The sequence below is a fragment of the Aspergillus tanneri genome (genome assembly GCF_003426965.1).
Source record: "Aspergillus tanneri strain NIH1004 chromosome Unknown AapTan_8_pilon_pilon_pilon, whole genome shotgun sequence".
Lineage (NCBI taxonomy): Eukaryota > Fungi > Ascomycota > Eurotiomycetes > Eurotiales > Aspergillaceae > Aspergillus > Aspergillus tanneri.
In genome coordinates this window covers 1028928-1042143 of record NW_022984635.1, presented here as the reverse complement: position 1 = coordinate 1042143, position 13216 = coordinate 1028928, and the positions used below count along the sequence as shown (strand labels likewise).

At 45.3% G+C, this 13216-nt stretch overlaps 3 protein-coding genes across 3 annotated transcripts; 1 reads left to right on the top strand and 2 right to left on the bottom strand.

Annotated features, from left to right (window-relative positions):
• Window positions 1–225: 225 nt before the first annotated feature.
• Window positions 226–2475, bottom strand: URA7 (putative CTP synthase; the record flags this gene model as incomplete). Its single annotated transcript, XM_033575527.1, has 9 exons — window positions 226–846; window positions 904–986; window positions 1089–1647; window positions 1770–1823; window positions 1882–1919; window positions 1968–2137; window positions 2204–2211; window positions 2266–2393; window positions 2451–2475. 9 exons carry the CDS (start codon window positions 2473–2475, stop codon window positions 226–228), a joined length of 1686 nt encoding a protein of 561 aa, XP_033421382.1.
• A 3383-nt stretch (window positions 2476–5858) lies between these two features.
• ATNIH1004_010959 (DUF1996 domain-containing protein) lies at window positions 5859–7130 on the top strand (the record flags this gene model as incomplete). Its single annotated transcript, XM_033575526.1, has 3 exons — window positions 5859–6220; window positions 6277–6730; window positions 6792–7130. The coding sequence occupies 3 exons, from the start codon at window positions 5859–5861 to the stop codon at window positions 7128–7130; spliced, it is 1155 nt and encodes a 384-aa protein (XP_033421381.1).
• A 279-nt stretch (window positions 7131–7409) lies between these two features.
• ATNIH1004_010958 (cell wall mannoprotein 1 family protein) lies at window positions 7410–7973 on the bottom strand (the record flags this gene model as incomplete). Its single annotated transcript, XM_033575525.1, has 1 exon — window positions 7410–7973. One exon carries the CDS (start codon window positions 7971–7973, stop codon window positions 7410–7412), a length of 564 nt encoding a protein of 187 aa, XP_033421380.1.
• Between the last annotated feature and the right edge of the window lie 5243 nt (window positions 7974–13216).

Here is a 13216-nt window from a genome sequence, read left to right as displayed (position 1 = left end):
TCGGTTTGGCAACACTGAACTTCTCCACTGTACTTCTCCACTGTTTAATAAATATCCTACCCTTTTAATTTCTGTTTATATAGAATCAACGCTCTACGTACAATATTAACACCCATAAGATTCTATTTCTAGATACCGTAGCCAATTGTAAATACACCAAGCTCAGTTAACAGTTATGACATTAATGTAAAACCATCTAAGACATGTGCCTTTCACCAGAACTGTCTAAACCACAGGCAGCTTCACCTCCTGGTGGCTGAGGTCTTGACGATCCCTGAAGACTTGTGTGATGGGTTCAAGACAGCCAGCCGCGGCAGCGAAGAAACCAAGGAAGGTCTTGCTGGGCGCCAGTACACGGCTGAGATACTCGGGATGGAACTGTACTCCAACGAACCATTTGTGATCCTTCAATTCGATGATCTCCATTCTCTCACCGGCCTCGTCCTTACCGATGAACGATAGACCCGCGGTCTCTAACTTCTCAATAAGTGCCGGGTTGACCTCGTATCGGTGACGATGTCTCTCCCAGACTTCCTGCTTCTCGCCGTACAGATTTCGTAGACGGGACCATTCAGAGCCAGGCTGGAAGATGGTGGCGCGTTTGCCAAGACGCATCGTGCCGCCCAGTTTGCTCTTGTCGATTTCAGGCATGTATACGATCACGGGCTGTTCGCATTGCTCGTTGAACTCGGAGCTGCCGGCTTTGTCCATCCCGCATACGTTCCGGGCAAACTCGACAACGGCCAGTTGCATGCCCAGACAGATACCGAGGTAGGGGATGTTGTTTGATCGGGCCCATTGGGCACTCTTAATCATTCCTTCTGTGCCTCGTTCACCGAAGCCACCCTGTGAGGTGTTAGATGCGTGATGCGGAGATGGGGTAAATGGGGAGTGGCGACGTACCGGTACAAGGATTCCGTTGGCGGTTGTAATGTGATGCCATGCAGTGTAGTATTCGCCAGGTTTGCTGGTTCTATGTTCATCTTCTAAATGGGTCGATCAACCCAGATAAGTTGCAATTTCCGTCTGCAGTGCATAGCGGCCTAGGTTTGGGGAGCGGTCAGTTTCATGATACACGTTAAGCTTACTGGGTCTACTCACGTGTTCCAGCGCCTTGCTCACGCTCATGTAGGAATCATGCAGACTGGTGTACTTGCCGACCAGGGCGATCGTCACTGTCTCAAAGACATGATCTTGGCTGAGAGCCAGACCCTGCCATTCTTGCCAGATAACCGTGCCTTGGTCGACAAGCTTCTGGTCCTTCTTGATAGTATCGATCTGGAGAAGACTGCTGATGGTGTTCAGGAATCCTTGCTTCTCCAGGAGGATGGGAACTTGGTAAGTTGTGGGCACGTTGTGAACTCCAACGACCTGATCCCGCTCCACTTGGCAGGCGTTGGCGACTTTTTGAATCGTGGCCTCCTCGAGAGGAGTCTCACAACGACAGGCAATCAAGTCTGGTCTAAGACCAGCACTGCGGATGTCGCTAATGGCTCTTTGGGTGGGCTTGGTCTTTTGCTCCGAGCCGATCAATGGCACATAGCTGACTTGGATCACAAGGAAATTGCCCTTCCCTGCTCTTCGCTGAAGCTGCGACATGGCCTCGACGAAGGGTGCACTCTCGATGTCTCCAACGGTACCACCGAGCTGTAGTAGAGGTATTAGTTAATTATGCTGGTATGTTTTTGTGCAAACTCACTTCAACTACACAGAAACTGTTAGTCATTACACTTGATAGGAGGATTGAATGGAAACATACTAATGCAGACATCAGGCTCCCGTCCAGACTCATCCACCGCAATCTTAGCCACTCGTTCAACCCACTAACGTCCAATTAGCTTAGCTCAGAAGTATAGTATAGAATTCCGGGTCATAACTCACATTTTGAATCTCGTTGGTAAGATGAGGCACGATTTGGACTGACGGTGTTAATGAGGACGCGTAGAGTCAACAGATTGCAAACCAACCTGTTTTCCCCAGATAATCGCCACGACGTTCCTTGTTGATAACGTGGTGGTAAATCTTGCCAGTAGTAATGTTATTGTCTCCTCCGAGTGTCACTCCAAGATAGCGTTCATAGTTTCCAAGATCCAAGTCGGTTTCGGCACCATCGTCACAAACAAAAACTTCACCGTGTCTTTCACTCTGTCAATTGCAATTCGCACCAAAAAAGGGTAACTGGGGAGGGACCGGGGTAACGAACTCGAGAGGCTATATGGAATGAATTAGCAAAGAGTATACCATGAGATTGGAAACAAAACCTACGTTCATAAGACCAGCATCTATATTAAGGTAAGGATCAATCTTGATCGTGGAGACCGTCAACCCCGCCGTCTTAAAAAGCAAACCACAGCTCGAGGCAATAATGCCCTTTCCCACACCAGAGATCACACCTGCAGGATAGTCTTAGAGCCATTGAAGACAAAGAAATAGTAGAGATAAAAACTAACCGCCAGAAACCAGAACGTACTTCATTTTGGCAGGTGTGCTGAAGTGTTATTAAACGAATAAAGCTCAATGATAGCCCTCCTGGTGGAATACCAGGGAGGGGGGGAGAATGAAAGAGCGGATCGTGCTGGTGGAGTGAAGATAAAAAAAAAATTCCTTACATAATAGTCACGTGGACGGTGTTCATAAAATTAACTTCTGTGGGGTTGCCTGTTTTGGCTGGTCAGTAGCTAAATACGCTAACTATGTTTAGTAGGCGGTCACTGCGATGGTTTGCATGTGAAGCTACATGCCTATACACATATGCCCTCACAACCTTCCTGACACATAAGGGCTTCAATATATCCAGGCATGTATTGAACCATATCAGCTGACTGGACACGACCTCCGATCGTCGATAATAACTCTCTTGTTGAACAGTTGGCTGCCCTCCAAGCACTGCCGTACTGTCATCCATTTTATTACATATCATGTCAAGGGCTAAACCTCTATAACCTAATAACTAGGGTGGATACAAAAGGAATCGTCGAAGAGGAAAGAGAAGAGGAAACAGCGATGAGACGATTGCGAAGTAAGGGGGGGGAAGTCACATGATAGAGTGTACTAATCAATATACTAATCATGTGGCAGGCGAGGAGAAAGGAAACACGAGGGCTGAGGGCCCGAGTAGGCTGAGGGGCTCTAGCCCCTTACATATCATCACGGGAGCATGACAACTCCAGCTATATCAGTGTCGACCATAAAAAATACGTGTATTCGCAAGTATCGATCCTCCATAGAATTAGGTCTTTGATTTAACTAAACTACCAAAACATCTCACGTATATAAAGGCAAGATAAACAAACGAAGAATGTAAACTAGCTACTGTGAACTTAATCTGCGCAAATTTGGCTCTTAGTCTTTCCGTTTTCGGCCCGACATAGGGCCGCTTTTTGCTCCGGGATCGATCCGGGAGCATGGGGTGGGTACTCAAGTGCGTCTGAGCCGGCAACCCGGGCAACCTGGTAGCTAACTGTTGGAAGCGATTGCTTGTTCCATTGGGGCTGGTAGCTCGCGTGGTCTAAGCATTGAATGGGTGGCCGGGTGGCAGCTGCTAACGTATTTTATCACTGAGCGGTCAACCCCACGGAGCGGTCACCCTGCATACCTTCGATCATTTTCAACCACCAAAATGGCCTCTAAAACGCACATTTAAAATTGATCAAAAATATCAATAAAATTATGTGAATTTAGAAGGACATGATACCCGATTATGGCCCTGAATTCCGCATATGGTACACCGTGGTGGGGCCGTTTACATGGTTGCTCTGAATCCTTGTCTATCACCCTATTCAATTGAGCAGTTTCTTGACCACGCTTTTGACTTTTTTTTCTCCGTCCAAAATGCCTCCTAAACCTATGTAAGTTTTCAGGTTCCAGGCACAACACCATCTATAATATCTGGACTATTAGAAGCGCTGAACAATTCATCCTTGCTATCAAAGATAAACTCTGGATCCACGAAGCTGTGAAGGTGATTGGGATTAACATCCATAATAGCGTAGATTAGAAGTCGCTGATATGGGGCATCAGCAGCATCTTGACTGGCTAGATTTCCTTCGCTGAAAATCTGGTATACGAAGGAAGGGTCGCTGGAGCGAAGGATGAGCTAGTTAAGTGGAAACCTCTGACGATGAAGGTCTCGACACTGGAGAAAATAATTTTCCAAGGACATTACGAAGCTCGGAATAAGATTGATTTCGTTCTTCAAAGTAACGCCTTCGACAACTATTTCTTTTTGGGGAGGAGGGGGCTGGTATCTGGTTCTTATTCCGGAGGCAGCAGATATTCGAGGTGAACTAGGTCAGCCTTGCGAGGCCGAAAGGCTACTGCTGCAGGAGTTACACCGATGAGGGAAAAGGGCACCCAAGACATCGCCACAGGCCGACATCTGCAAATTTCATTGGCGGAGATATATAGTAGTAGTCTTGCGCGAGGTACAACGTGCATTTTCTTTCTCCGAGGACCCGAACTACAATTCGAAGTTCAATAACTTTTGCGTCTTGGCGGCACTCCCAAGGACGTTTCATAAGCAATCCATTGGGAGGAAGCCCCGTCACGCTGGGAGCATGCTTTATCCGCCTTGGGGAATTTTAAGCTGGATAGTAGCCTTAATACCGGTATTGTACGCTGTTCCCTCGCCCATGCGATGATTATGATAGGCCACAAAATAGAGTCTGCACATATACTGAAACAGGGAGAAGAAAATACTTCGACGGAAGCACGAGTGTTTTGGCTGCCCTTGTTGAATCCTCACTGGCACGATTTTAATATGCATCGTCTGCATGAAGCCAACGTGACTTAGAACGACGAAATGAAAGACCAATTAAACAATATAAGTGATGCAAGAGAATACACGGCACAAATCTACCCATCCTGTTGTAGTATGAAATAGCACTCTATCTAATGTGGTCTCGATGAGAACTTCCATGTCAAATATCAGAAGATTTACCTAGCCTATCTAGGGCCGGTACCCTTTTAGTGAGTAGAATATAATTGATGGAACTAAATATAGTCCAGATGACAAAGATACAGGAATGGACTCTGATAGTCGTGGGGAATTTTATTGATACTGGGAAACGTGCATATAGAAACAAGAATAAGGTAGTAGCTGTGCCTATACACTGCTATATCGACAGAAGATCAGGTCCCAAACGTGCCTGGGAGCCCACAACCTTTCTATCTAGTTCTCGCTTGCCAACATTCGGTAGAGTAACCGGTCCGACTGACCTTCGAGGTACTTGAAACTGAAAGTGTAGCTGGTTCCCATGAGGCCAAGTCCTTAATCTTCCGTCCTGTACTGCAGAACAAAGGAAGAGCCTGCGTCTGACGCCAAGATCGCGGCGGATATTAACGGATGGTTTGGGGATTCCTTCCCCGTGGATGCGGGCCAATCCGCCTACCCGTCAGACAGAATCCAACTGCTTGGCTTGTTTCATGCCCAATGCTGCGCTCAGCACTGTTCAGATATAGGTTGCATTTTCCATCCCCTGCAGCAGGCTAAGCACCAGCCAACAAAGACCGCTGATGGCCCCATTTTGGCTATGCTGAAAGGCTGCTTGGAAGGCGAACCACAGAGTAGTACACAGTAGATAGATGCAGGAACAAGAGTAGGAAGGATGGATGCAACACTCAGGACCATATTGTTGGTTATTATAGTATTTTCTTATTCAACAGCCTTTTCTGGAAATTTGGACGAGGAGATTTATTTCACTTATGCAGCAGTGATCCTGGCTTGGTTTATTCGTAGTCTGTCGTCCATCTTTCTGTTCTTTCTCGTTCCTTATATCCTTGATTGTTCACCTCATACGTGGCTGGCACCACTGAATTGTCTCTAAGTCTAGCAATCAATCCATTCCATACCCGACAAAATGCGCGTTAGTACCCTGAACAAAGCGCCACTGGGCTTGTTGGCCCTCTTCGCTACCTCGACGGACGCCTTCTGGCGCATGATGTGTCCTAGTCGACTCGTACAAGAACGGGCAGATCCTATTATAAACCCCGGTGCTGTCGCATCGCATGTGCATACGATCTCTGGAGGAAACGGGTTCGCTCTGTCGATGGACTACGATAAGGCCCGATCCTCGGATTGCTCGAGCTGCCCTATCAAGCAGGATCTTTCCAACTACTGGACACCGAAACTGTATTTCCACGCTGAGAATGGGAGCTTCATCAGCGTTCCCCAGGTGGGAGATCAAAATGGCAACCAGGGTGGAATGACGGTGTATTACTTGTTCGTGCCCCTTTCCCATACCAGCATTCTGCGCATGAGAACTGACAGACACCCAGCCAACGCGGTGGTCCCAACAACGACAAAATCAAAGCTTTCCCCAAGAACTTCCGCATGCTTGCCGGCGACCCGTACAAGCGTAACTTCAGCCATGATTTTGCGTCGCAGGCCGTGAGTTTCGTCTGTCTCGATTACAATGGACCTCCGAGACCGGAGACCAACGGATTCCCCAACTATAACTGTCCCAACGGCCTCCGCGTGCAGATCTTCTTCCCGTCGTGCTGGGATGGCAAGAACCTCGATTCAGATGATCACAGGTCTCATGTCGCGTATCCTGAGTCCGGGGCATACAACAACGGCGCCTGTCCTAAGAGTCATCCTGTTCATTTGGTTTCCATCTTCTTCGAGGTTATCTGGGATACAAACCAGTTCACGGGCCAATGGTACGGTGATTCGCAGCCTTTTGTGCTTGCGAATGGTGATCCAACTGGGTATGGAATGCACGGAGATTTCGTAAGCAAATTCATTCAGAAAGACAACTCCTGCCTGGTTGAACCTAACATGTTGTTGGCAGGTCAACGGATGGGACGTCGACGTGCTCCAAACTGCCGTGGACAACTGCTTGAATGACAGCGGTAATCTGGAGGACTGCGTCCACGAGGATGGAAGTCACGTCTTTAAGTTCTTCTCGGACGAGGAGTGTCAGAAGTGTAAGCTTGACTCTGTGATTGAAGAGGAGGTCGATGGTATCTTCGACCAGCTTCCTGGTTGCAACCCCTTGACTAGTGGGCCTGATGCCGCTCAGCCTGCTGAGAACTGTGAGAATCCTGCCATTAAGGGGGCGTCCGAGCAGATGGTTCGACGACACCTTGATATGCATAGACATGGTGCGCATCACAAAGCTGCACATTAAATGTACAGGTTATTGAGAGTGTAAAAGAGGGTTAGCTAAGTCATTATAGATTCACTTCATTACCCCCATATTGTATTTAGTTGTTGGCTAGTGACAAGGATAGTATGTACATATATGTACTCCTTTAGATTTCAATACATGTTCTTCGTTTCCACCACAGCATAATACAAGCAGGATCTGTTTCATCTGCTCTGATAGATTCACGATACTCTACAGTCCCAGATCTTATGGCAAAAAACCCCATCCACAAAGCCACCGCCCTATCCGAATAAGTGATACCTAACTAAACACCTTGATGGCTGCTGCAAACTTCTCCGCAATACCCTTATTAATCGTCGGCGCCAACGACGCATACGGTTCTCTGAGCTTCGCGGCGACAGCACTACCCAATTTCGCAGACAAATCCTTCTCCTCCTCTAGATTGTGCTTGACCAAGAACGACAGCGAGCCAATGCCGAGCAGTCCGTTATCGAATTGCGGTTTCTTCGAGACTATGTTATCCAGAGTTGAGTAAATCTGCGGCTGCAGGTCGAGGAAAGAAGTAGACACGCTCAAGGATTCCGTATCGGTGAAGTTCGGAGAGCTTTCTGTCGTGGATATGGCATTCTTGAGATCGTGACTAAGAGTGATACATTTGAACTCAATTTTCAATGCTGTCACGGTGCCTAGTAATCCACCATCATAGCTGGTGACTGTTGTATTCAGGGCTTTCATTTGGTCCGCGATCTTGTGGACGGCGTCGACTACGGCATTGGCTTCGCGCGTGACAAGGGTGCTGGTAGTCGGCAGTGCCGACACAAATGCCAGGAAGGTTGAGATGAAAATCGCTAGAAGAAGACGCATTCTGAAAGCGGGTGGAAGACACCGGTTAAAGAACAATGGAATATGAAATAAAACAAGACCCCTTTTCCTCGAAAAGAAAAGCGGGGGTTCTTCAGGGGTTATAAATATGAGGGCATCCGGGGTAACGAGACTATCGTATAACCCTGTACTTTTCCACCAAGTAAATTGCTGCCCGCATTATGGGCGGACTCCACCGCAATTTGTCTAACTTTTCAAAGTATTAAACACATGTCACTACTGGCATCCCGAGGTATTAGCATTCAAAGATACTGATCCTCAGGAAAAGTGTAGGATATATGGAGTATTGGGTACCTAAGGTGTACTACCTAAAAGCGGAAACATCTCCGCTGTTCTCACCGTGCTTAATGGTATTTGCCTCTGATTTCTTTTGAACGTTCATGCCAATTTCATGGTTAAGATGAAATTGTCACATTGGGTAATGCTTTAATAGTTTCAATGTTTTGAGGATGAATGTGGAAGATTCAATTGTATAGGGACATACAAGTAAGAATACGATATGCTCATCAGCACCCCTACATGGAAATCATACTATTAGGCCACGTACCTGGTCATGGTAATTAATTACGGGACTTTCTATGCGCACTACCCGGACTTCCAGTTGCACTACCAACTAAACTTAATTACACTGGGCTCTTATCTATGACGGACCCCATGCTCAGTCATAATTAGTACTAATTAGCATTTGCAGAATGTGACGATAACATTATTAGCTTAACCACCACTGTCAATAAAATCTCCGTGTTCAACGCCTGACTCGCGAGGTTGACCTCAGAAATACTACGTTCATGCTCGGCGCTGGGAATAGCTCTCCCACCACAAGTTGTGCTCTATTGCAAAGAGAGCTCTAATGGCTGTTTTAGCTGCTTTTCGCCAAGATGCAAGGATCCTGGATGGCAATATAAAATTACAAAGCCAGCTGTGAAGTTTTCATTCTTCTTTTTTGTCATTTATCTACCTGTTCATTGCAGGTACTGACCGATAGCTCGGCAACAAATGCCATACTTGCATCAGACCCTGTCCGCGTCAAATGTGTTTCAAAGGCCATTGGCAATAAATTAAAACGAGCAAAATGAGAATCCTGAAGTGTAAACCCAGATAATTCGTCCGTCAAGTAATACAACCGGCCTGGACCTGTAACCTCCTAATGGAAATTATCTACATGGCTTGTGATTATCTTCCATATTAGACAGTTGTCGACTTGGAGGAAGCTTTATGTCTTTATTTCAGTACCAAATTCTGGTACTGAGGATCTCTGCCAAGTTCTTTTACGAGATAAATGACGTCACATATAAGAAGCTGGATTGGGAGAGTCTCTCTCTAAACCTAGGGAGATCCCTTGAACGTTCTAAAGCATTGGCTACGCGCAGGCATATGTTGCAGTGTCTGGATGAAGCATTGAGTGTTGCGGAAATACTTATCGGCAGTTGAAGCTGGGGAATAAATTCTATTAGCTAATAGTTTTGCTTAGCTATGGGTTTATTATTTCCCTAGGGTAGCATTTAATGATAAATCCTGTTGGGTGTATTTCTGACACGTATACTGTTCTTGTTGGTACTATACTATAAGGGCTTGCAAGAAAACACTTAGCTTTCTTAAAATACTAAATAGCATACACCATCCAATTCCTGCGGCCTCTCTCTACCTTTCGTAACACGATTTAGTATGACGTGATATCCTTACAACCCTCTGTGGTATTTATTTATGGGAGCGTAAAATATATACTCTGCATTAATATCATTACTCCTAGTTACTCCCTGCCAAATACAAGTCCAAGTGTTCCCTCAGGTAGAATTGAGATCCTGCCAGGCAGGTATTCAGACTTATTTGGTATAAGTAAAGTAATGTCGAATAAATCATTCAAAATACGATTATAAATCAGTACTGTCTACTTCTAACCAAGGCTATTCCTATTGCTGATCTAGAACTGATATGCCTATTGCAGGTAAAGACGAGTAAGCAGCGTAATATTTTACCTGCATATTTATACCAATTAAGTTGACAGAATAAGAAAGTCTTGTATACAAACGCTATATAACTAGTCAACTAACTACTCCATGTCCGATTATGTAAAATTGCTGATAGGATTAGCCTGTTTAGTTGCATCGAGGGCAGCAGCTCCTTTCTCACGCTTTTCAGAATAACCAGCCTTTCTTTTTCAGGCTCCCATTTGGCAGCGTACCTCTAACATATCGCGCCTGAACCGTTCTTGCCAGTCGTGGTGACTGGCATCTTCTTGCGACTGACTTTACCTTTCATTCTCAAGCCGTTCTTTGATCGCTGATCGCTTCTGTGCTGGCGATGTAGGGCTCACAGAGTTCATCGGGCCTTGGCCCCAAAGCCACCTACTCCAGTAGGTACAGCCAGCGGAGTGTCATTGAATTCCCTCAATTCTGACTTTACAAAGGTTCCATACAAACACAAGCATCAATCACAGCAGCTTTTAAAGTTGCAGTGTTATAGATCTGCTCTGCAGGGAACATTGTCCACTCAATTCCTTTCCTTTTGAGGCATACAGTCGCCTGGGAAAACCTCTCCGTAGCCCTTTCCCGTAAGTATTTGGCTGGGCTTTGGGTGGATCAGGCAATGCTGTCTGGTAAAAGTGTATCCTTTAGACTACATCCTCAACAAAGTATAAATCACGAAGGCGTGCCAGTCAACGGCACATCTCTTTACCCAGAATATTTACCTGCTCCCCGCCTAGAACAATAATAGCCTCATCAGGCCGTCTAATGATTCTCCATACCAGGTTTTAGGTGAATTTATACAGCATTCAGCGATTCAACAGGAGCGAAAAATATGGCTTGAGAGAGATTAGAAATAATGTCCTCCAATAGAACCTGGACTTATTTAGCCCCTGAGAGTCTAATGATCACGATACATATCTACACTTAAAGTACGTTGGCCGATATACCCTATGGACCATAGCTCACATCTCCTGAGGTTATCTCAAGGATGAGACATCATAGGACGCTTGGTGCCGCTGTGTTGGTTTACTGATAGAACCGGACTAACTCGCCAATCGCGAGGATTTCCCAAAACCAGTTCCTGTGCTTGGCTGTCTCCCAGTTTCTGAAGGTCCATTCCGAGTTCCGAGTTCCTTTTCTAGTATCATTTGGCCTTTGTGTTATCAAGAAATGACGGTCTTGTCTTCCGGAACTCCTTGTCGACTTGACGCCTGTAATGTCGGCAGCTTTCCGGTCTATGACAATAACCATCGTCCACATTGAAGTGGTAATGCAAAATTAACATGAGCATTCCGCTTACGGTACTTGCAGAGCTATTTTCGTGGTTTACTGCCATGGTTCTTCGTCTAAGGCAAGACGCGTGGTGTACTATTATCAATAAAATTCCACAGGAATAAAAGGGTACCAAGGCTTTATATAGCCAGGTAAATCTCCTGAAATATTGGCAACGATTAATGCATCAAGTATTAGCATCCCTAGAACATTTATTGAACAGGGCAACATGCCAATGGAGCTGCTATTCTAGGCACTGGATGAGGAGAACAACAAACTATCAGGTGAGAGTAAGTATAGGAAAAGAAAGATGAAAAAATGGAAAAGGGGAAGACTGCCCAATTCGGAAAGAAGAAGGTAGGGTTCCTTCACTACTGAGCTGATATTTCTAAGGCAGTCACCTAGTCCTCAATCCACACAACGAAAGGGAAATTGTGAAGAAACTCCTTAACAGCTAGCTAAGCCCCTACAGCAGTAAATAAAATCAGTAACTGGCACACTTGGAATGCACGTTCTTAGTTCTAGAAAGCCCATTTGAGTCCACCTTGGAGTACTCTGGCCAAGCCACATATTGTCGTCGTGCTTTGGATAGGAAGCAATGGTTATACAATAACCAAAGTTCGATATAGTTGCATGAGAACTTTCTCTTTGCATATATATATAACCTGCGTATACATAGAATAAGATAGATGCATATGCATACAGTTTTGAAGCTAAACTAAGTAAATCGACACGAGTGGAAATAGTACATGGCTTTCCAGATTATAAGGCTGCCATTGTCGCCCGATTCTGCCCGATGAACATGTGTCGAACCAAGCGGTAAAACAAAACCACAGGAACTTTTCTTTGATCTACAACCAGGTTCAAGGGGCACTGTTCGAGGTCCGCAACGGTCCAGGGCACGAAAAATTGACGAAAGGTGGCACTTCTATCGAAAGAATAAATAAGTTATAGATAGATATGTTGTGGAGTACAGGGGAAGTGATGCGCAGGGAGCTATTCTATCAGCTACAGGCTAACTAGCCTAACTAGGAAGTAGACGTCATTCAGTGGAAACACCAGGAATCGCAGTATCTCAACCAGCTGAGCCTCTTGCATTTCTATCTGGGTGCTCAACCATCTAAAGGATTCCAGGGTTGAATCGATCGTTAGATACTCCGCACCGCCAAGTCGGGCGGATTATAGTGTTTCCGTAACAAGATATTCTGGAATAGGGCTGTTTACTGTGCGATATCGCCATGATTTTAGCAGATCGCGGATCGCACCGCGGATTATCGCCAAACAGTCAAAAGGTAATATCAACCCTTTTCCGTACAATTTTTTTTTCTCCATATTCATCCGTTAGCAACAGATATTTTCATAGATTTAATTATTATCTATCGTGACGTTCCCTAATAATGATAGAATGACACTGTAACACGTCATATACGATACGATTATCTGGATCTTAATGATCATTATGATAAAGACTACTTGCCCGCAGATCGAACACCAGGATTTCCAGACATTGAAATAAATTCATTGGCGCGAGGGTCAAACGGGCTCCAGCCATTTACAGTTGCTTAATTAAATATTCTAGAGTAATTAGCTAGTCCTTTGACGATTCGCGATACCGTCAGCGATCTGGAGATATAGTATTGTGTAAGGGGTGACGATAACTATCGCCAGGATCGTCAGGATCGGAAGATCGTGAACAGCGCTATTCTGGAATATACTTGACAACTGTCGGTCAGCTGAATACGTGTATGAGCTAGTATCACCGATTATATGATAATATGGATCTGCATTGAAAAGTATAAGGTCTCTAAGATCTCTGAATCTATCTGAATCTATCTGGAAGAACCGAATAAAAAAAATGTGAAAAAACAAAGGAACAAAGTCGGACCGAGCGAATGCTGAATAATGAGTAATATTGGCCCACTTTTGTCGACAAAAACTAATAGTAACAACAACTAGTTATTCTTATCCTTTTTACTAAGTGTGTTG